The sequence below is a fragment of the Falco punctatus genome (assembly GCF_963210335.1).
Source record: "Falco punctatus genome assembly, chromosome: Z".
NCBI classification, from domain to species: Eukaryota; Metazoa; Chordata; class Aves; order Falconiformes; family Falconidae; genus Falco; species Falco punctatus.
The window spans coordinates 83,108,061-83,132,661 of record NC_137586.1 but is presented as its reverse complement, the minus strand read 5'-3'; the positions used below and the strand labels follow the sequence as shown (position 1 = coordinate 83,132,661).

General features: G+C 42.4%; 1 protein-coding gene across 2 annotated transcripts in view; it reads left to right on the top strand.

Annotated features, from left to right (window-relative positions):
• Positions 1-23,281, top strand: part of XRCC4 (X-ray repair cross complementing 4) — a 195,200-nt gene extending 171,919 nt beyond the window's left edge. For both annotated transcript variants that reach the window (XM_080372566.1, XM_080372567.1), the window contains exon 8: positions 21,426-23,281. In XM_080372566.1, the coding sequence (XP_080228692.1) occupies positions 21,426-21,534 (109 nt within the window). In that variant the 3' untranslated portion in view covers positions 21,535-23,281. The remainder of the gene's footprint in view (positions 1-21,425) is intronic.
• Positions 23,282-24,601: the final 1,320 nt, after the last annotated feature.

Below are 24,601 nucleotides of genomic sequence, written 5' to 3'. Positions count from 1 at the left end.
AGCTCTTGTGGACTACATCCACAACTCTTTATAATAATCAGTGCCTTTCTGGGGTTTCTGTCTGTCACTCTCTTGCACTACACACCACCAGTAATCAGACAGGTGAAGCCCAGGGTCTTTACTTTCAAGGACGCAGGAGCTGCAAAAGCATGAGGGCTCAAGGGCCAGAGAATCTGATGTTCTGGTCTACAAAGGTATGTGTAAAGTAAGCAGCCAAAGATGGGAACCATCTTAGTCTTTATGTTCAGATCCATATGTGAGTGTTTAAAGCCACTGGTTAGATCTACATGGCTGGAGTGCAGTAGAGCGGCCTACTCCTTACCCCTGCCAGATCCAACAGAACTACTGTGCTGTGGTATATGCATCTGTTCATTCAATTTCACTTTTTTTTTCTCCTTCCTTTTATGTTCTCAAATCATCAGTTAAATCCACCGTGTTACCTATTTCTGAACTGAGTAGAAGTGTGTTTTCTGCCTGTTTGAGAGAGCTTCACCTTTTTGAATCTTACTGCAGGCTCCTGCTACCAGGAGGATTGCTTTCAGTAGGGTTATGATAGCTAAGCTGGGACTAGTAGAATGAGATTCCATTCAAAGTCCCTTCTTTTTTCTTTAATGTGCAAGACCCTAGCGTGCAGAATTGCAAAAAAAAAAAGCTTGAAGCCTCTGAGGCCTCAGGCTGCTTGAAGCAAGTGCTCTCAGAGAAGGCTAATAAGTTTGAGACCTATTAGCGTGAGGGACCCCACTGACAACACTCAAGAAGAATAAACTATTAGTAAGAGAGGAAAAGAGCAAAATTTTTTTATCTGTCCACTATGGGAGGGAGCAGGGGGAAACACACCAAAAAAAAAAACCAAACCCAAAAAAACCCCAACCATGTTTCCTGCTGACATATACTCTGTTCTGGTTGTCCTCAGAACAGGTCTTTTTTCAGCCCAGTTATAAGTTAGGGACATTGCTCGGTGAGATGCTTGAAGGCAAAGCCTTTCAGAATTCACAGGGCATGTTGTTTTGCAATTATGGTCTGGTGTTGCCTAAATTTCTCCTGCAGATTTAACTTCACTGGAAAGCAACCAAAAATTCTTTCCTTTCTGCAGCTCCTTCTATGAAAGCTGTGGCTGGTGGTAGCAAAAAATTCTGTAAATTTGTCCATTTAAACCTCACTCATGCCAACATGTGCTTCGTCTGCTTCCAGTGATTTAAAAAATGCATCAACAGGATGCAGAGTGGAAAATAACAATGAAAAACAAGAGCTGTTTCCATTGCTGCATATGCGTTATGCTATATGCATCCCCTTGGCTGATGCTTCACATTTTGCTCTGTAGGTTAAATTAAGTCCTTATCTTCTGAATAAGTGGTTCTCTTTCAGCTTAAAATATTATTTCTTCTCTAATGCCTGTGGCTAAATGCTCAAGAAATTTAATGGTAGATTTGACGTAATAGTGAATTCTTTACACTAGTTTGATAATCCCTAACAGACTCTAGAACTTTTCATTCATTTAATTGTAAAATCCATTACAAATACATTTCGTTATCTAGAAAAGATATGCTTTATGTTTTATTTCCAAAGTTTCAAGGCTTCAGGGACAAAAGGTAAATTTTAAAACTTTTCCTACTTTTTCTAATACTCTTAAGAAAATGCTTTGTCTTATTACTTGGCTAATTTCCTTGAAATGTGGAATTGTGGAATGAGGTTTTGTTTAAACAGCTCCAGACCATGTAAGTATTGTGTTAATGCAGATGATTTTAGGAGGAGTAAACTGTGTTCCAGTAAAAATACGGCAATAAAATTTGCAACCTACGATTCTTCTTTGATCATGTAGATTCCTTGGGATTTGATTCCCAGCATTGCAAATTGAGTCAGTAATTGATAGTTCATTGTACTGACATATAATTCATGTTTTTTGCAAAACCACAGCAAAGGCATGACTGCCTCCTGGCTAGGGTGAAAGGACCGATTAGGCAACAGGAACTTGGATCCCTAAACTGCTTCTTCACGCTGGGCTCACACTCTTGGCAGAGTCCAAAGTCAGAGGAGTTTGCAATTCTGGTTCAGCTGTTTGTGCACCAACCATAGGGGACTGTAATGCAGAAAACAGTATCAGAGGGGAGGACAGTAGAAAGTCAGGTATGTGGACCAAAAGCAGAAGGAATGGGGAAGGAGGTTTTTTTCATTCACAGGAATCCTTACAAAATCAGTCGGTTGATTGTTTCATACAAGGTGCTGAAAAATCAGTGCTAGTGCAGGCTGACGGCAATGGATTTCCAACTGTGCATGGAAAGGAGCGAAAACTGCTTAGTCCTTGGACCTGTGATAAAGGCAGGCACATTTCTGAGGGTGTTTCCTGCCTGTTGCTGCCTGTGATGTTGTAGTCATCCATGTGCCTGCCGTACAGAGAATGTGTGTAGGGAGGGGAAAAGAGAAGTGGAGGATTGTCTCAGAATAGGAGATCCTACTTATTTTGTGAAATGCATTTGCAAAAAATCAACCCATAGAAAATATAACCAACATGATATCTTTATGCAAAATTAACTCCAGCTAATCCAACCATGTTTAAAAGGTGATCTGTCTTTATTTCAATGATAATCCTCTTAATCAAAAGCCTGCATTTCTTACAATGTCATCAGTATAATGAGACGCTGTTTACTAGTGTAAGGAAATGGTTATGTCTTTAGAATGAGGGGTTTTTGTGTGGGAAATCTGCCACAGTTACATTAAAGTATTACTCCATAGACTACAAACCAAGAAGTAGTTTGTGGTTCAAATCAAATCTGGTAAATCCCAATCTGGAATTACTCACCATTAGTTGTGTTAGTGAATGTCATTTTCCAAAATCAATTTTGCCACTTTGGATTATTTTCTGTCCACTATATGTCACAAGTGTTTATCTTGACAGAAACCAAGATGCAGTCCTCTCTGTTCTAAAATCAACAGTTTGAGTTGAAAAATAGTACATAAGGATGAATTGCTATGATAAACATATGCAAAGTTATTTTTACATGTCTTTTGTTGAGGTAACTATAGTTCTGTTGGAAATTTCCATTAAACTTAAATTCACGGCTGTCCAGATCAGAAGACTTGGTCCAATTCATATTCATAAAATGCTCCATTAACATACAAATATCTAGAGAATGGCATGTTTGTTTGATCATTTGGTTTTATTAGATTATTTTAAGCAAGTTTCCAGCAGCACAGAAATTCAAGCCAAAGTGATTAATCTATTGAAATGATTAACTTTAAGTAAAAGATTGTCTCGGAGGAGGCTTTTTATTCACCTTGCAGTTATTGGTTTAATAGTTACCTCTAGACTCTCTTTAGCATATTCACCCAGAAATACAAGTTCAGCTGTATGACAGAAACTGAAAAAGCTGAGAACGAGGACTGTCCTGTCACAGCAGCAAACAGAACAACTCGTCTGTACCCTTCTCTTCAAATGCAAATTTAAGTTGGTGCTTAATATCTGCATTTTCATCTGGCAAACATATAAAATAAATGACTGTATTCCCCCTCATGTTTTAGATAGTTTCCACTATACAGTGATAAATCCGGTATATTTTAAAGCAAAATACTAATACCTTTGTTCTGCGATGGGGAGGACGCTTTTAAAAGGCGAGTATAATCTGCATTTCACTTTTTGTAAATGCCAAATTAAAAGGTGTAAGCGTTCATTTTACTAGAAATGGTTCGCTGCTGTCACATCCTTCCAGATGGACTTCAGAGCCACTGAGATGCACACCTGAGTGGAGCAAGAGACGAGGAGGGCCGATACTGGCTGTCGGTAACAACTTCAGCGCTGCAGGGAGCAAGACACCCGTGATTCATCAGATGGTGTCCTGTGTGGGTTTTTTTGTTTCACCCCTGCAGATCAGACCAGGTCTGGCCCAGGTACACTGTGTCACAATATTCATTAATACTGGGTGCAAGACTTAACGCTGAACAGTGCCCACATTCCATTCTTGTTTGTAAACCTTTTTTAATGTCTCTTCCCCAAAATTAGAAATTTAGATCTGAGGGAGACCTAATGAATTTCTGACAATGTGTGTGGTTTAGTCTCTAAGATAGTCGTGTCTGAGAAAGACAGGAGTACCACTGGTGACGGGAACATTGCACAACAAAGTTGAGGAAGGGCAGTAAAGGTTGCTAGCCACTTTATCTGTCACTAATAGGAAAAATGCTCTATGTGGGCGAGTGTAACTATGTCATTGGTTTATGAACTCCAAGCCCTACTTTCCCAACATTTCTTAAAAGTAACATGGATGTGTATTTAATATGCGTCTTTGATTTGGCTGAAAAACAGCCAGAAAATTCCCAACTGGCTATACATATAAATAGCTTCATAGACATAGATTATTCCAAGGAGGGTTGGCAAGAACATATCCTCAGGAAATTTGCCTAACAGCCTCCAGTTTCAGATAACAAGAGATTGTTGGGCTTTACAATATACCCTCGGTGCGGCAGAGCTCCCTGAATAGCTGTTGTGTAGGGGACAAGTTCAGGGGGTCTGTGGACCATAGATACTTCCTTGGACTTCTCCTGGAGGCAGGATATTGCAGGAGGTGATGACTGCTGGAGCCCAGAGGCTGCACGGGTGGCTGGGCGGTTACTCAGCAAACTGACTTCAAGATGGAAGAGTCTGTTTCCAGATCTCCTGTTTAGCATCATTCTATTTTTCCCTTGAATGGTAAGGTTGGAATCCAGCCTTGCAAAATAGCTGTTAGTGCGGCATGCGTTACTTATCATTGTGGGTTTTTTGCAATAATAACTGTATTACCACGACTGTTCTCGGTGTGATTCCTGTTCTCTGCAGTCTTTTCAACAGACATCTTGAGAAGCCTTGAGCTAGGGTTGTGCCTTGCTGGGTCTGCGCGGCCGAGCTCTGGTGCCGGGGGCTGCCGGCGTGCCACGGCCCGGCCCAGCCGCCACGGCGGGAGCCCCTCGGGGGCAGCGCGGCTGAGGAGGGGGGGAAATGGCCCACGGAGCTGCGGGAGAGAGCAGAGAGCCTGCCTGAGAGCAGCGGCCCTGCAGCCCCCGGGCCGGGCAGGGGGAGGCCGGGGGGGACCGGCCCGGAGCAGAGCCCCCCCGGCAGGGCAGGGCCGGGCAGGGGGAGGCCGGGGGGGACCGGCCCGGAGCAGAGCCCCCCCGGCAGGGCAGGGCCGGGCAGGGGGAGGCCGGGGGGGACCGGCCCGGAGCAGAGCCCCCCCGGCAGGGCAGGGCAGGGCCGGGCAGGGCCGGGCAGGGCAGCCCGCGGGCAGCCCAGGGCCGGGCAGGCCGTGCCCCCCGCCCGGGGAGGGCCCCGCGGGGGAGGGCAGCACACGGTGTGTGTCAGGGCCGGGGGGATCTCTCCCCGCCCTGCCCTGCTGTGGCCGGCCCCAAAGGCCCCCGGCTTCCCCCGGCGGAGCCCGCTGTGCCGGGAGGGAACTGCCGAGCGCTCTCCCTGCCCGGGCCTCGCCCCACCAGCCGGGGGTTACAGGGGCTCTGCCCGGCACCGCGCGGGGGGCGCCGGCGGGCGGCAGCGCCTCGCACCGCCGGACACAGGCCAGCCCGCCGCAGTGCGCTTATTCCCGGGATTGTTTTTTTGATATTTTTTCTTTTCAGAAGATTCTCTTAATTTCCTGTAGCATAAAGAAGCACTATTAACATATTAACTCAGCAAACCCTTTAGTGATTCTAGGATTTGCTTCTCGTTAGGGGAGTTCAGGTCTGGAAAGAGTAAGCAATACATCATCCGTTGGAGGTTCTGCTGGAGCATGGTGTACATAACTTTTGAAAACTGTTCTGCCACCAAAAGCTGCCTATTCTGTAGCTGGCCCAGATCCAGTTTCTCCCAATTTGTACCGTTTGTGCCAGCCAGCTACTGTGTTCCTTTTCCCGTCAGAGGCAGCACTTGGATTTTGCAATTTGGACTGCTGGACGATGAGAGTGGAAGCAATGAATGAAATGCATGGAAAGGCACGGTGGGAAAATAGGTGTTTTTGGCACTCATTTGGGACAAGCTGTGTAAGCCACCGCAGCATAGATACACATGTGCAATGTGGCTATTCTAACCTCTGCCAATAACAACTTGCTCTTACTACATAGCGTGACATCTGCTTACCTCTGTCCAGCAGCCACCTTCAGTCTGCCAGTGACGGCTTCTCTCCAAATGCAATTTTTGTCCATACTTGTGTTGCTGTGAGTGGTCCTCAGGAGACACGTACATTTCTCTCCCTCACCCAGGTTTTTCAATTTTTAATCTTCGTATGTATTAGCATTGAAGTAGGGATGGATGTGACATTGCTGGTGCAGGCAAAAGCTAACAGAGTCCATGGAGCAACCACGTGCTGTTTTGAGGTGACACAGGGCAGCACGCCGGTGGTGCCTGCTAGTGAGCCCTGGGACACCGGCGTGGAAGGCCATGGGTCTCCCAAGGGGCTTGTGTGCCTTTGCGGCTGCTTTTACCTTCTCCACGTTATGGGATGGAGAGAAAGGACAAGGCTGAAGGCAATTCACACAGTAATGCAATACTGCACAGGACAATTTTCCCTGATTTTTATTTTCCTTATTTTAGGGCATTTTAGCAGCGGTGGTTCATGAACTTCAACCCTTATGGAGGCCAGTAAACTCCAGTGAGGCAGGACAGTATCTGTGAGGGAATTTGATTCACCTGTGTTTTTTGCTTTAAAAAGAAGTGTCTTTGGATTCGTTATTCCCTTTATTGATTTCATTCTAGCTGTTCACCTCATATTGATCTAGACTTCTCACCAGGGACAGTTTCACTAAGAGTTTTTTTCTTTTCAGCCAACGATTCAAAGGAAAAACACTACATCTGTGAATTAAGCATTGTCTGTAAGAAGCGCTTTCTAGGCATGGCTACTTTTATCATACTTTTGCTGTCTAATTTGTGATTGCTGACATGTAATAAGCATAGAAATGCTGAGGATGAATGACTGAATATGATAAAGTAGTGACTTCTCTTCCTGTACCCCTGCCCCCAAGGCTTCATTCCTTTTTTGATCCAAACTTCAAAAGAATTGGCCAGAGTGTTCATGTTATCCCATTTTTCATCCCACTCTGTAAAAAGTGGATGGCTTTTTTGTTCCTCTCATTTCTGAAAGCAGTACTGCAGAAATCTTAGATGTACCCTTTCATTGTTCTCTGCTGTAAGTTTTGAGAAGAACTGGGTGGTTTTGATAAGCCTCCAGTCTAGTTCCAAGCCTTCTGAATCTGCTTGCTTTTGTATTGCTGGGAACAGCTCTAGGATGCTTACAGGAAGCGGAAGAACATCTTACTACACAATTTCTGTTTGGGAGCATGAGTATTTCTTTCTGCCTCGGTTTTGCAGCAGCTTAGTAATCAAATAGGGGTTTCATTCTTTGTGCCTTGTCTACCAACTCTTTCTTCTGCCTGTTGAGCACTTCCTGTTATGAAGCAAGGGTCAGTTAGATGTGTGTATCTGTTCATTAAACTGTCGTGCAGGGAAGAACAGAAGTAGTTTTAAGTCCAAACAGCCTCTCCTTCTGTAGGTATAGGCATCTTATCTGTGAGCAGCAAATGGTACAATGCCCATCAGTTGCTTTTATATTTACGGCATCCTACCCCTTGTGCCTGGGCACAGCTTTGTTTTAATTCATTCCCGCGTAGTCTCCTAGGCTGTGGATGAACACATGACTGTTTTTTTTTGTTCTTGGGAATTTTTTGGCTAACAGAGGAAAGTTGTGTTGTTTTTTGGGTTTGGTTGTTTTTTTTTTTAATGCAGCAATTGTGACAAGCCAAAGTCATTAATAGTAGTTTTATCAAAGTCTCAGTTGTTTTTCTTACACCATGCTGATTTATTTATAGTTTGGCCGCACCTCCTCTTTGCTGGAGGTGAGCAGATGTAACATAGATAGTATAGATGGCACTTCAACACTCCTAGATCTGGAACTGGGGTTTCCTTCTATGGTCATTCCTGCCTGGGTTATGATCTCTGCCAGATCTCCGTCACATTATCTGGGTCCCTTACGTGGCCCTGTGCTGTACTCTCTTTCACAGAGTTTTAATACGCCTGGCCCCCCAGTGAAAGAGAAAATCTTATTTCCGTCAGCATAGAATTAAAACTCAAAGTGGAGTATTATTTCCACTGAGGTTGACTTCATGCATCGTTATTTATTGCTGTCTACTCACTGGCTGCTTGGCAAGTGGTTCAACTCCAGTTCAGGTTCACTATGAACTGACAGTTGTTGTTTCATGGAATATTGGAAACGAACAGGTGAAGTAATCTGTCCTCCCTGAGAGATCTGCCTCCTGGTGCATCCAGTCATTGTTCAGGATGATTTTCATCATCACAGGGAGCTTCAACTGAGGAGCTGAAGACTGATAAATAGAGTTCAAGGAGTGTCTGGATGATGCTCTTAGTCACACGTTTTAGTTTTAGGTGGTCCTGTGACGAGCAGGGAATTGGACTCAATGATCCTTATGGCTCCCTTCCACTTTGGGATCTTCTGTAATTCCACAGACCTGGTGGCACTTGGCTGTCAGCGTTGTGGAGCCAGCTCCACTGGGTATTAGAGGAAACGCACATCAGCGCCACTATCCATGCCATACTTGACTTTCACACAGGTAGGACACAGAATGCACCTTGTTTTGGCAGTTCTGTGTTTTTTACAATCACAAAGCTTGTGTGACTTGGAAGTGTGTGTAGGGCATTCGTATCAGTGCTAGTTTTGCAAGAAGTTGTAGAAAAAACTTCAGGCAGAATATGTTCTGCTGATAAATGGCAGTATTCAGGCTAAACCTAATGACTCATTATTATTTTATATTATTTCATTGTTTCCTCCACAATGGAACATGTCTCTAGCATAGAAAAACAGAAACAATTAATAAAATTTAAATGAACGCGCTTCCTAGACCTCTGAAATTTCTCACACCCCACCCCACCAAGGGCCTCAAGGCCCTTGTCGTATTTTTTAACTAGTAATATCCAAGAATGCAAGACAGTTCCCTTCCTGAAGAATTGCTGTAACATGACATATAGTTTTATTGGTGCCTTATATAGTGTTTTGGCATTCTGTAGTTAAATGGCTTGCTTCCTTGGTCTCACAGCAATCTCAGCAGAAAATGGCTTGCAGTCTTTTTCTTCTGGAATAGAGAAAGCATAAACTCTGAAGAATTACATTAAGCTTGAAACTTGACAGTTTGACAGTACCAAGCCCTCACCATAATGGCTTTCATCGGTTCTAAATCTGAATGAGCTTTTATTACTGTTGCCTGAATATCTTATTACAATCAGCAATACTGAGTATGAAAAGGTAGAATGGATTCCTCTTCTCATAGTGGCTGGTGTAAAGCTGGTCAACAAAATTTTTTAAAAGCTACATTGGTTATTAAACCAGACACACAGTCAAACATCTTTCTCAGCTTGCTGCTTTGTTCCAAATACCTATCTTGCGTCATGGTTTTTGCAGGGATCAATATAAATTATTTTATTATTTCACTGATGTTTAAAATGTTCTCGTAGTTTAAAGAAAGTGCATAGAATCAGTGTGTCAGCACCTGTTAATTTCTTACTGATTCTGTTGTATGCTTTATGTTGAGGCAGGCGTTTCCAATGAATGCTGTGTACCTGGCAGAACAATGCACAAGCAATTGCATACAAAGCGAGCACACAAATATCACCATCAAAACCTAACCAGTGAGTAGGATGTGCTTTGGGTTTCTTTCCTTGCTTCTGGTTTGTGTCAAAACCCAATGGCACACGCAACCGGGGCAGTCTTACTTGTTAGTTTTTCGTTTTGACCTTAGTTTTAAAAGGTAAAAATAAGATGGCCATATACTTTGGACTTCTGTCCGACTAGTGAGTCCAGACGGGTGTGGGGAAACAAAGCAAACAGGTTAAAAACACAGTCCGCTGACCTCCTGCTGTGTTTTGGGAGGCTGATGTTAGCACGTTGTGTACAAAGAACCTATACAAAGCAAAATAAAGCCAGTGGGGAAACTCCATCTTTCATGACCAGACCTATAATCTTTTAATAGGCAAGAGTATATATGTGTATGTACAATGCAGTCAATTGTTATGCTACATATTGTTAGTAATAAAATTCTTTGGAAGATTCAGTGGGGGATTAGGAGGGCTGCATGCCAGCAATGTCATGTAGGGAATTGCAGCTTACCCTGCACGGTGCTGGAACAAGTGAAAGCAGGAACTCATCAACCCTGAGATGAATCCTCAGAGCTGAAGAGCTTTGGTAATTCCATGTGCAATCATTTTCGAAGTGCCAGTAACTTAGTCTGACTCTGCTCTGAAAGAAGCTGATTTTGTCAAAAGGAGAGCTAAGCTAAGTTTGGACTGAAAATCCGGGCTTCAGACTGAATTCTGAAAAATTCTTTCTTTCCCTAATGATACCAGAAATGCTTTCTGTCTGCCACAATTATTGGGAAGCTTTTCAAACAACCATTTTTATTTATAATAATCCTTGGAAAAAAACCCACAACTCCTTAAACAACTAGGTCTTTTAAATTCTTCGCATCCATTTATACTATCTGAACTGTTCACTCTGATCATGAGAATTTATGCCAGGGCTGAGGCAGTTATGTGCTATGTTTCAGATGGGAACTCTTATTCTTGCTCTTTCACTTTCTCTCCCTCTCTTTTTTGCGAAGATAACCATTTTAGACAGAATCAAGATACAAAACATAAAAACTGTCACAATCTTAGTTAACAGAAGACCTGCGATTGTTGGGCTATAAACCTACTATCGATTTTTATTTTTTCTCTGAAAAGAAAAAATGGAGACATCAAGCGAGGAGGTGTACTTGAAAAATGAGTGTTATTCTTTTCCTGTTTCCCAGTACTGTAGTGTGGATCAAGCCAGCTGGGTTTCCAATAACTGGACCTGTTACCAGTAACCCAAGATGCAGGTGTAATTGCACTTTCAGTGATTCATCTATACAGCACACTGGGTTGTTTTACACAGGCAGCATCTGTTTCACCATGATTATTCTACTCTGATTGACATCCACCTTCTCCTAATAAAGTCCCAGTTGCCCACCTGTATGGTGCTCCCTTTTCTCTTAATGCATTTGTAAGACAAAAAAATCTCCTACAGCACTATGCTGAAACTCACAAAAAGGCAAAGTATCTAAATTTGTCAGTGGTGCAGCACCAGCACAATTATCAAAGCGCTCTCTGGATTAAAATTTTATAAAGTTTGAATACTGGTTCGAACCAGACTGGTACAAGATGGAGGTACTTCAGGTTTATACTAATATATCACAACTGAAGATAAAATCTGTCTTCGGCTGTAGAACTGAAATGGCTGTGTTAAGAAAATTATTGCATATTGGTATCTAATCAATTTCGTCATGTTTTTCACCCTTCTCATGGTATTCTATGTTTTCTGCTGTTTTTCCTATTCCTATGTATTGCCTGTGGAGATCCTACAAGATTTTTGGGAATATTAGAAGTTTACACGGGCTCAGGGGAGAACAGGGCCATTTTGTGAACGAGAAATGTGCTGCATATTACTGAATACACAGAAATTAACCCCAGGCTCAGGACGCCTCTGAGCTGCAAACGCTTGGACGCTGGGAAAGCACCGTACTCTTCATTCACAGAGCAGACATCTGTTTTTGGCCGCTGCTGGAGAAGGGGTTCTGAGCAGCACTGGGTTGACCCAAGGACGGCTGTTCCCAGGTTGTAGGTGCCTGGTAAATCACCTTTTCCCTTACCTGTTCCAGACTGGCTGACATGGCCTGTTTCTTCCTTGCGGGAAGCCCAGTGCGGGTCACAGTGACCAAAATTGCTGAATGCTTTTTAGTTACACTGCATGTGAAATAACGCTTGCAGGTGTCCGTGCCTCGTGCCGAGACAGGTGCTGAGCAGGCTTGGAGCCTAAAGCATAAGGTGATCTCTCCAAGTAAGGGTGGTGAGCAGGGGAGCGCAGCAGCCCGAAGCAGCCTGGCTGTGTGTCAGCAGTATTGCATGTTCTCATGGTTGCATTTGTGCATCTGGTTAGTAGTCTTGACAAGTGACAGATAGTCCAGCCTCAGATGCCTGAAGTCTGTCCAAGACCCTGCTCTTAATTTCCTGATTAACAAAGTGTCTCTGAAAGCCTGGAGCCTGAGAAGGAGTATCTGGTAGAGGGACTTGTGGTGCATAGGCTCCCTGAAACTGTGTCCGTCTATATTCATGGAAAGGTCGTCATCAGAAAGTTGTGTCTAAGGTACCGAGTTGGTTGCTGTCTTTCAGCTTGCCATGTTCATTAATTTGTGCCATGTAACTCCCGTCCATCAGCCGTCTCGGTTCCTTTCTCAAAACCAGGATGGGTGGCCTGCGATGCAGAGGCAGGACCTGACTGGTGGCCATTCTGGCTCCCCTCCGTAGCACCTTTGGGGACAGATCTGCAGCAATCCCAGCACAGTCACAGCCAGCTTAGCACCAGTTAATTGTCCGACCTTCATTGCTGGGGGAGGTCCGTGTGTGCATGTGAAAGCTGAGACTGTCCCTTAGATCCTGGTACAACATGGATGCAAACGGTTCTGCCAGAAAAGGAAATATCTGAAATTTAGGGGCTAAAGAATCTTTCTGTGACTATGACCATTTATGGAAATAAAAAGTAGAGGGGCTCATTAGAAAGAAAACCCCTCTTTATGTAAGGATTTCAGTTAAAAGGAACACACAGGGCCAGTCCTGTCCCTTTGGTTAGTTGGGGGGTTTGTTGTTTTGGAGGCAGTATAACCTTTCTTAAAAATCTTATAGTCTAGATTCTTTTGCAGCATTTACTCAACAAGCAATGACTTGGGTATTTGGTCTGTTGTTAAGTGCTCCTGTTAAAGTACTTACTGCAGATATTGATGCTTAGGCAGACCCTGAGAGCTCGAATGGATGGGGACCAGTTGGGGTGTCAGAGGAGAAAAAATCAGTTTTGAAGCCTGCCATACAGACTGTCTTACAGCAGTTCCGTCATAAGCTGCAGATGGTTTCTGCTTCATATGATAATAGAAGATAGGTTTTCAAAGTGGCTTCTTTACTCCACTGAACAGACATTTTGATAGACAGGCTCTCTAAAGGGAAGGTTGTTAAAACATCTTAACCACATGTCCAAAGTAAAAAGAAGTATTATTACTAGCAAGTTAAGAAGCTCAGGAGTCAGAACCAGGCTCCTCAGCCCACGTTCATTTGCTTTATGCACCCCAAAGTAAGGGGCAGGGTTGGCATCAGGCAGACAAAGCCAATGTATGTTCTCTACCCGGGGTGAGGAGGTACCTCAGGAATGGGTAAGGCATGATGAAAATGCAAAGGAGAAAAATTTCCATTTTAGCCAGAAAACCCTGGCTGTTGCAGTGTCCATCTCTGTTCTGTCTCAGCCACGGTTCCTATTTTTACATTTCTCCTTATGTTTTCAAAGGGCTGAATGTGCTGTGTCCCAGGCACCCCACCCACCCCCCACCACCCCTTTTTTTTTTTTTTTTTGTACTGCTGTTTGAACATGTTGCAGCTCTCACAGGTGTCACTGTAGGCAGGGATTTGATGTTAAATATCAAAGGTTTGATCTTATTTCAGCCAAGTATGAATGAGTTCAGATCTGTGGCTACGGCGGGGGCAGGAGGAACATAGTAGAGGCTGAACAGGAGTTAAGAGACGGCAGAAAGGAAAGTACAATTATCGGTACTAAAACAATTTTCTACTCAATAAAGACCTATTACAGGGAGGAAAAAAAGGCTCATTATACTTTATCTGCTCTACCTTAACTTGTAAATTGAAAACCCCTTCCATTTTATTCAATTCACTGCTTCCGGATTTATTAATAACTCACTGCTACTTTATCTTTCTAAGTGCATTTTGTCATCAGAAAATACATACATAAGTCATATCCGTACACTGTACCAACCCAGAGTGGTTTTCTGCAATAAGCTGATTAAAGTGAATGATTCAAAACCTGCCCAGCAGATCTCTGGATAGTGGGTGATCTGGGCAGTAATAGGTTTCTGCCGGGGCACCAGTATATGTGTACGAAGTGTTCAGCAGGGAGAAAGAATTTGCCTAATTCAATCACAGGAGTTTTTAAAAGATCATTTTAAGGATTATGTCCGTCGATTCTCCTACCTCCTTCTGATAAGAGGATTTTTTTAGCTATACCTAGTAATTTAGTAAAAAGAGTACCCTAGTCTAGTATTAAGAGGAAACTTTTCATCCTATGAATGCTGGACTAATCCATTTTTCTTTAAGAATAACTTAAATTTTATTAATTTGTGAAGTTGTGGGTTTCGTTCTATAGCAGTCAGTGCGAAGGGTAGACCCCCGAGAGTTGCGAGCTGAAGCTGTGGTTCAGGAAGCTTTGTAAAGAAGTGCTTCTTTCAACTTCAGGTTCAGGAAGCTTTGTAAACTCCAGGCAAGCGCTTAGCTCCTGTTGAATTCATTTGGATTTAAACAGAGCCTCGGTACTGGAAAGGAGTGGAAAAGACATGGAACATCTGAAGCACAATCTAGGTTTTAGGGTTGCTGGGTTTTCCTCCAGTTAAATGCTCTTATTTTTTGCGATTTGATTCAAGGTGGCTTTGCAGTTGTAGCTGCTGTCTGCAGGCTTCAGATTTTCAGGTGGAAGACCTGCCCCTCCATGCTCCACCACTGTGCAACAGCCACCTCGACCCCTTCTGTCCTGGAGGGCAGCAGACAGGGGAGCAGGAGGACACACATTTCCTACATGAAAAATTGGTTCGGGGATTTTTATTTGCCCCCTTAGGTCTCTGGCTACTGTTTGTGATCACACTGAGGGGATAAGAAAGGGTTAGGGAGAGAGAGCAGCTCCAGGGTCTGACAGCCTGGAAAAGGGTTATGACACAGTTTAGCCGGTGCTGGTGTTATATAAATGTATATGTGATAAATAGCTCTTAATGGCTATGAGGAATGGCTTCTAGCATTTGCCAATAAATCTGCGATGTACTGGATTTATGAAAGACCTTGACAAAATTCCTAAACAAACTAAGTTTTCCTTTACTATGTACTCTTGTAGCTATGATTAAGAGATTTGTGGGTTTTTTTCCCAGTGAAGGCAGTGGTGCTAGTATGTTCCTCAAAGGCAGTTTGGTCCAGTTTATTTAAGCAAGAAGGAGTTTAAGTGGAACTGAGCCACAGAAATATGTGCCACTTGTCTAAAACAAACATGGTTTAGGGCTTTCCTTATAAGTGACATCTATTATTACGTTTTTAAGTCGATCTTTGTTAGTAAGCATCTGCAAGTGCATTCAGTCAGATATAAAGATCCAAGACTATATTATTAAACTGGAATGCTCTCTTGAAATAAGGACTTGCACCTACACCAACTGAAGTTAATTGGGAATTTGCAACTGAATAAAAAAGTACGATCAGTATTGTTTACATGACATGTTGTCTGTGAAGCCGTTTTGGACGTCACATACCGTTTTCTGAGGATCTTTGGACTTCTGTTTTGTAGGACTAAATAGAGTGGATTATTAATAATGTTGAGAACAGATCTAAACAGTCATTGGAAGTTATATCAATATTAAAAGTTATATCAATAGGAGATGTATGAATATCATCTCAGTGTAGCAGATTTGTTAGTGAATTTGTTCTCGCCACAATCACTATACCAATTTCTGTGACGTTTTGGGGACTCCTAGTTCACTTTTTTCCCTCTGGAGGATTCCAGGGATATGTAAAGAAAAAGAGCGTGTATAAGCATAAATCAAAATTGTCCCCTATTTGATAGTTTCTAGTTCTAGAGAGCAAAGAGTGGTGCTTGCGTGAGCTTAAGACAGTGTCCTGGTTTTTGAAGTTTTGCTTTGAGTTTTGTTTATTGAGGGAACTACAGACTTATCTTGCTGCGCAGTGGCTGTGATGAATGCAGGTGCAGTTACAGCTTGGCTTTCAGCCAGAGGTGGAAGCTTATTAAGGAACATTGATTCCCTGGCTGAACATTAAATTTGTGGTTGCTGCATTGAAAATATTCTTCATTAACTGTGTAATTGAACAAGCTGCTTATTATTATCTGTCTGCTGACGTTAACTGAGACTAGACTGTTTGCTTAATACACTGCGTGTAGGAAAACGCCACGCATGGAAGGTTCTCTAAGAGGGATGGGACAGTATCCCTTAAGCTAGAAATAATTCTTTTCAGCTATTTCCTAAGTATTTTTCTCTAGCCTCTGTGAATTTGTGTCGGGGCCAGGTACAGCTTGAGCTCTGATGATCTCTGACACCACTGATCTCTTCAGATGATTGAAATTGGCAGAAATTTTTTCGGTTTCATCACTGACATAGCTTAGGGAAAAGCCCATCAACTGTAATTTCAGATCATGAAGGTGATGGTGTCCAGCAAGTTCTCCTCTTTTGCAAGATCAATTAGAAATATATGGGTTTGTTTTCACATTATTTCTAGGAATAAATGCCAGAGTAGACTATATCTGGAAGTTGAATACTCATAATATTGCCAAAACCTAAACCAAATTACTGAGTTTGATTTTCCATTATAAATTGAATTTAAAATAAAAATGCCTTTATAATTGACCTTAAATTACAATCATGGTAGCATTTCTGTAAAGGGGAGTGTCACTGTGTTTTTAATCAGATGTAGTTTCAATTTAGTCTCCTTACATTTTTGATACCCAACTTTAAAGGGGTCTGTCTGCACACAGTGTACTTGAGGCATCTATTCACATAAGAGGCTTTCCCCGCTCCTCTATTACACCATTTCTTTTTCTTTTCATGGTTGAAGTTTCTTCTTTTTGTCCAGTAGCCACAGGCAATCAATATGATGTCTCCCAAGAGCTTGCACCACAGGGCATTGGTTATTCAAGGCCAAGGTTTTACGTATAGCCATGAGCCATGAGCTCCTTTCACAATCCTTATTAACAATGGCTGATGAGCACCTTTCTTCTGAGGACCTTCTGTGAAGGTTTATGCAGCCAAGACTGCAGATTGCTTATAAATCAAAGAATCCAAGTTCTTTTCTCAGGGTGAACTGAAAATACCATCTCTGGAGCACAAATGCTGCTCTGAGCTTTCACCCTGCCAGTTGCAATGTGAGCGCTCGTTAGCGTTTGAGGTGCCTCACCTTTGTTCCTATGTTTATGCTGCAATGGCTACCAATTCTCTGTTTATAAGCTGCTGCTGCCACCTATTTTTATGATACCGAAGAAAGTATATATCAGGTTATATCCCCTGTTAATATCTGCTCATGGTATTAAGCCTTCATTTTTTTTTCAGTTTAATGACAAAACTGAAGCATTAAACCAGGCTAAGGAAAGATATGCACGCTGAGAAATTCAGCCTTTTCCTAAAACACTGCCACACATCTTCTGGAAGAGCCAAAATCTCCTCTTTTAGTAAAATGCCAACTTTTGATTGGAACTGATTAATTCCGTTTCTAAAAAATGAGGAAAATAATGTAGTGGTCCAAGGAGACAACTATGCCTCCTAGATTGCTTAAGTTTCTTGGGAAACTTTTCTAGCTATGTTAATTTACAAGGATTTTTTTTTTTTTTTCCCAAATCCCATGAGAGCTGCTGGAGAACACAAAAATTGTAACTGTAATGTGCTAGGCTGACAATACAAGCATAGCTAAGTGCGAGAACATTTCGTATTTCCAGCAAGAAGTACCTCGAGAGGAGCAGTTGTGCTGATGTTGGAGCTGATTTTCCTTCAGTGCAACTACAACTTGTTTGATCTTTTTGCCACTACAAAGATCTTTTTAATCCTGTCATTCGTAGCAGTCACGTAGGAGGTTATTTTCTATTTTATACGGCTTCACAAACATTATCTTGTGGAACTGGTGGTCTGTTGCAGCTGGAACGACGTTGTGCAGATCTTCTCTGGGGTCTGTGTGAGCTCAGGAATAATTGATCGCAAGAAACGGGTGGGAGTGGTCCATCTGTCCTACTGCAAAAGGTGTTGGATTTTCTCCCAAGCTATGCAAAACCGTGACCCTGCATAGCTTTGAGCTTCTCTGCTGTTTACTTAAGTACTGAAGTGTTGTGTGTCTTCTGTTTCTTATGGCTGTTACTCAGCTGTGGAAAGAAATACCAAGTAATGTAACCACTTTCTTCCAAATCTTGGGCCAGAATCTCAGCTGGTGTAAGTCAGCAGAGCTCCACTGACATTATTAGTGCTCCAGTGATTCACACCAGCTGTGGATCTGGTCTTCTGTCTCAATTTATGAAGGGCTTGAACTAAATGTCAGGAAATATGAAATGATCTCTTACAGTCAGCAGTTCTCCAGATGTGTTAATGGAGTTTAAGTTTACCAAAAGGCAAGACTTCAAAAAGTGATCCAACAGAAGAATAAACTTTCAAGAATGCCTTACTTGCAGGCTTTTTGGCAAGAGAGGACTATACAACTCACTGCAATTTAAAGAAATTAAGTCAGTTATGCATTAGCGTATGGTAATACAGCTTCAGTGAGAATCCAAGGTTCAAAATAATTTCACAGCACAAAGCAAGCTGTTGCCATTCAGTGAATAATTGCCATGTAAATAGGAATCATCAAGTCTTAAAACCAAAGTTAAGTTGCTTGTGAACTTCATGTAAAGAGCCTAATGCTTCCACTTTGCAAGTGTCGTTGGGTTTATTCACAGGCATGGTAATACAGCTTGTGGAGATTAAATGAGGACCATGTTCTTACAAGAACACAGAAGCTTAATAGTCCTAGCTGTGTAAAGTTGAGACTCCACAGTGATTTGGCTTATAGATGTGATCTCGTGTATGGTGCTGAAAACGGTTATTTTAGCCGATGAGGATAAAATTGTTGTTGAAGTTGCTTAAGCACTGTCAGACTTGCTTTTCAAAATCAGAAAGTGCTGGAATAGGTGAAACCTCAAAGTCCACAAATGTGGAGTCCCGGAAGTCTTTTAGTCATGTGCCTGTATGGCGTATGAGGATATGCTCTAAAAAAAAATATTCCACTGCCTGAAGTAGCCTGTGGTAGTACAGAGGTCTTTGCAGCCTAATTTATTTGCTGATGTGACCTTTCAGAATTAATTAAAATTATCAATGTGTGGCTTTATACTGTGTGTTTTACATACATTCTCACTGGAGTCTTAGTGCTTTAAACAGACTTAGAAAGGTAAAGGCACGACACGCCTTCAATAAGTAACCTTGAGCATCACACTGTGTTGGAGTATGCTACCTATATTTAAAAGAAAATTATGGTACAAATAAATTGACTGCTGGCTGTGGAGTGCTCTGATCCTGATGACCAGAGGTCATTGGCTAAGGGTCTGATTCTGGCAGGTTTGTTCCACAGTTAGTCCAAGTGACTTTTGATGAGACACCCATCTGTCTAGATGTCACTGCATACCAACAGGAAAAAAAATATGCTTGGACACGATTTATTCGGACCTGAAGGAAAGCATTTTGGAAGAATTCACAGAAAACGCTAGTTAGACTTCCAGAGAAAGAAAATATCATAATCTGGATATACCAGTACATTGACTTTACCATGGTTTGCAGAGCTGGAGTGATGGATAGCATGGTGAGGAAACCCTTGTGAATAACAGAGAGCTCTTTGGAAGTGACGGCATTCCAAAGTCGGCATTTACTGGGCTTTTGCTGATTCTCCAGGAGCACAGGGGGCTCCACCTTGAAATGAAAATCATTCCTCAGGTCCACAGCAGGAAACATCGTGGTGAAACCTCTGAACCTCCAAGGGCCTGACAGACTTGAAGTGTGAGAGGCTATGAATCGTGCAGTGGCTGGGGTCTTAGGAAACTTACTGTACTTTGAAGACTGCAATGTTTTATAAAACCTTCTGCTCCCTAGAGATTTCTGGGTAGGGGTTCTGGGAAACTTGGTTCCGAATCTGTTGGAAATTCTTCAAAAAGAAGAAAAATTACTGAATTTTTGTAACTATGTTGGCTCTACAACATGGAGCAATTAACGGCAAATGGTTGAGTTAGTCTGAAGGTAAAGATTGCTTTTGCAAGACTTGTAGGTGTGGCTCTTAGGGACTGTTTTAGTGGTGGACTTGGCAGTGTTAGATTAACGGTTGGATTTGCTGATCTTAAAGGTTTTTTCCAACCTAAGTGGTTCTATAAGTCTATGATCCTATGCCTCATTGCGCTAAGCCCCATATGGCAGCATTCGAGAGTAACACTTTCTATCACTTCTGTCTAGTTCTTTCCATCCCGGTGGCTCATGTGTTGGCCTTGGTAATACATGAATTTTTCACCTTCTGTCAGGATTACACCACTGGAATATACCTGGGCATGAAGACATCAACCCTTATGAAACTTCAACCGGTCCAAAATCCTGCAATACCAGCACATCACATCTGTTCCATGCTTCCTGCATTGATTCCCTGGGGCATACTGAGCCAAGATTAAGAGATTCTGTCTTATTTTCAAAGCAGCTAGTGATATCAACCTGGTGTATCTTGTCACTGAGAACACCCGTATCTGTGACTGATAATTCTCCTCTTAAAGCTTGCAAAAGCAAAGTTGACTCTTCAGGATTCAAAGATTTTTTGCAGATCTGGCCTATACATATAAGATTAATTCCTGTGGGGATCAGAATCTGTTGCACATGCCACCATCTTTGGAAACACGAGCCGTCTTTACCAGAGTGGTGTCTCATTGAGAGAGGAGAAACAGTGAACGTGGGTTTTTGAGAAACACAAGGCGCCATTATAGCCAAGAGACATTTAAAGTGTCTGCGTTGACGAGGGCAGCCAAAGGTGTGCTAGGTAGGACCGATTGATGCGGAGTGGCACGTTAATCAGTGCAATGGATGTCTGATTCAGGCCTGAAGTTTTCAGATAGGGCTCTGTGATGCCCAGCTATAGGCGTGCAAACGCACACCTCAGCATACACATCAATGAACGGCAAGTGCTTCTCTTTGCATACGTTTATAGCAAATGTAAACACAACGTACATAGGGGGAAAGGCCATGGATTTGAAAGTCCCTGTATTCCCTGTGGATTCCTGTATTATGAAAGGATTTTCTTCTTTTGCCTTTGTTTTCTTCTGCTCTGCTGTTTGGGAGCGAGGCTTGCACCTTCGGGGAGTGGACCTTTGAGACAACTCAGATTCTTCGTGTGCCTCCGTGTCAAACTGATGGACAACAGACACGTGCTTAGCACCAGGGAAAAAATAAAGAGCAGTTAGTAGAGCATCATGCTGTGCAATAGCAGCAGAGCAGATCCTTTGCATATTTTCTGCATTTGGCTCTCCCTAGCTTTCCATGTGAAAACTGTGGGTGAAATGGTCATTCTCAGGGTCCTAACATTCGTAACGAAATAGCTGAAGCCTTGACATTTATAAGCTGAGTTTCATCTGTTTGTTTTGCCATTGCCCTCTCAGAAGTAATTAGCTCTTACAAAAAAGCACTTTTCTCTTACATGTAGCCTTAACAAAAAGCTCAAAATACACTATTAAGTGGTTACCTTGGCTGTGTATATGTTGGGATTGTTTATATCTGTATCTGAATTTGTATCAAATCTCTCTGCTTTATATTTCCAGACCCAGTCTGGCCTCACAGAAGACATTGGGCAAGCATTCCCCGGATGTGATGAATCTTGAAACACTGGAAAACACTTGTGAGCCAGAGGACCTCTTTGGTGACATCTAGCTATCTGTTGGCTGAGAAACTGAGAGACTGACGCTTCTAATAGAGATAAACTGCAAAACAGAAAGGCTTTGTTGTAGACACTGAGCTGAAATCTTTGCTCTGAGGTAGTATTCGATGACATATTGCTGTAATCCCCTTGCACTGTACTTGTCCCCATTCTTCACTACACAGTTGTAGACCCTTGGCCTGCTAGACTTGATTTGTGACAGCCTTGAAATCAGCTTAGCTGCAGTGTAGATCTTGTATCATGTGGCGTGGGGAAGGAGACCACCACCATAGTGTTTTTACATCCTAACAGTCTCTGGCTGCCGATTGTATCCAGAATCAACTGGTTTCCAGTTGTCCCCAGAGGATGTCAGATGTAAAGAAGATTAAGGCTACCACTGTACTTACCTTATATGCTGCCCCTTTTTTGAGCAGCTCAGTGTAGGCGTGGTCTAGCTAAATCATCTTCCACTTCGACTGAAATACAACTTTCCTAAACTGTGAGTTCAGAACCATATCTTCTGACTTGGAGCATCCAAAGAAATATCCTTTCACTCTTTACTTGAAGGTTCCCTGCAGCATTATGCATTATAAAGTATTCCTGCTTTAGGGAGTAAAGTGTTAATCAGGTCAATACTGACTGTATTTGAACATTCTGTAGAAATCCATAGCCTTTAGAATTGTAATTTTTGGTAATTCATCACTTTTCTTAAGGTGATTTTAAAAAAAAAAAACAAACAAAACACCAACAAAAAACCCCCGCATTCTAAAAATACATCAATTTTGGCTTTATTTGCTTAGACACTGTATGAGTAAAGGGACTAGTTAGCAAAGTGTGTTAGTGCATGACCTTTTCTTGCCCAAAGCTGGTGCATACATTTAGGTTTAGGGCTTCATCGAAGAAAAAGGTAGCAACGTGTATTTACCTTCAGCAGTCAAAATCAAGTGTACGGAACTAAGCATGCATGTCAGGTTTCTGCTTTGCGGCTTTAAGAGCCTGAATCCATTCTCGTTTGAGGCAGAGGGAGCCAGTGCTTCTCAGAAAGGACATGCTCCAGCAAGGGTGTTAAACATGTGAGTAATCCCGTTGAAGTCAGCAGGACTATGCAACGTAGTCCTGCCTCTGTGCTCTGCGGCTTGCAGTGGTCCTTGGAAACTACTTGGTATTTTTGAAAAGGCAGCTTATTTAGGCCCTGATTCTGCCAGAATTCAGTCCTGTGTTTAACTGAAAGCATCCGTGTCGGTATTTGCAGGATCAGGGCCACATTTAAGAACTTACATGAGGATCTGGGAATACTATATTTAAGCGTTCCTTTCTGGAAAACATGGTCACAGCATTTTAAATTCACAAAGGGCTTTGGGACAATGATATAAATCACACAGTAAAACGTGAATGGCCAAAATATTTTGCTTGCTACAAAGACTTTGTGCCTGAGAAATGACAGGACCACAAAAGACCTATTCATACAGCCATTCATAGACATTGCCTGATTTAAAATCTTCCAGCGCTGATCTGACAATGCTTTCAGCAAAAGCCTGTATATCGTTTCAGTTTTAATGTGAAAATGTTCCATGACTTAACCCACAATACAAGAGCTTGGTTTAATTGTGCCTGCAGCGTAAAATGAAGGTAAATGGAGCTGAATAGCCCGCGAAAATCTGCTTTCAAGAAACTGTTGGTTTCTAATAGTAAAACGTTCTTGTATAAATAGGAAATGTTACACACAGTTGGCAGATATAATAAAGTCTGTCAGAATGTTTATTCTTTTCTTTTTTTTTGAAGTTTATAGAGTCAAGCGAGGAGTTGAGCAGAAAATTACGTGATGGTGGATACATACCTTGGGCTATATGAGCACAGGTGTGTCGTCTAGTTAGGGTAGCTGTGGTACAGAGCCAGTTTCCAGCCAGCTGAAACTGTTTGTATAAGCAGGGACACCTCCTCTTCCCTCAACGCCTTGCACTATGTCAGTCTCCACAACTGTCTAAGAAGTGTTAGCGAAATGCTCTTTCCTGAAGACGTGTGTGAGAAAGGATTGCTTTTCTGCTGATAAGGTTTCATTTTCCAGTTGACTTCGAAGAGGAGAGACCCACCAAAATGAGCACAAATTATCTGTGAGAGCAGATTTAGTATTGCAAAAGCTGCAGAAAATCCGTGGAAGTTCTTTAGGATGCATATTTGTCCACAAGGAATGGGGGCGTCCACTTTATCCTCAAAGTCATTCATCCGGATGCATTGAAATAGACCCAGTGGCCTTCATTGACCAAGCCAAGTAAAATCTGTTTCAGATTAACCTGTGATTAAGTTTGGGAAGGGAACTCAGTAAGAACGCCTCTTACGTATTTTTTAAAACCCTACTGCATTAATATGATACTCAGCGGTGCTTGGTTAAGTCTCCAAGAAAAGCTGGGATCTTTTCTATCACTCCACGCCGATGGAGTTTCTGCTGCAGGGGCTTTCCAAAGCTTACAGAGCAGTAGGGTTCCCTTGTGAGTCAACAGACGGTGCTCCTATTCATATATCAAATATAATGTTCACCTGTTTCATGAGATGAATATCTCACCTATGAGATGGCATAACATCTCATAGTTAATGTTCATGCTGTGATCCGCCATAATCATTGGATTCTTCAGTGCAGAGTTACTGGGTAGTCACTTGTTTTTCCATTCTGTGTTTGTGCAGCTGACTATTCCCACGTGGGTTTCGTAACTGGCATTTAACCCTATTGACTTGCATCCCATTCTGGAGCTGATTTCTCTAGTTTGTCAAGATTATTTTGAATGCTCATTCTTCCTCAGCTTTTTGGGGTGTTACGGGTGAATGTTGTAAGTTCGTTCTCCATTGCTAACATCCAGCCCATTAGTGAAAACACCAACAGTCCTGGACTCAAGCCTCACTCCATTCGACCTTCTATTTAGTAGAACTACTAAACTTAGACTTACTTTGTGAGCACGGTTTTCTAACTCACCTTTTGGAAGGCCGTGTCTTCCAGGCATGCCTATAAAACTGTCACATGCAATAGCCTGACATGAGACGTCAGTCAATTGCTTCTCCCTAGTCCAAAATATTTCAGTGGTGACAGAA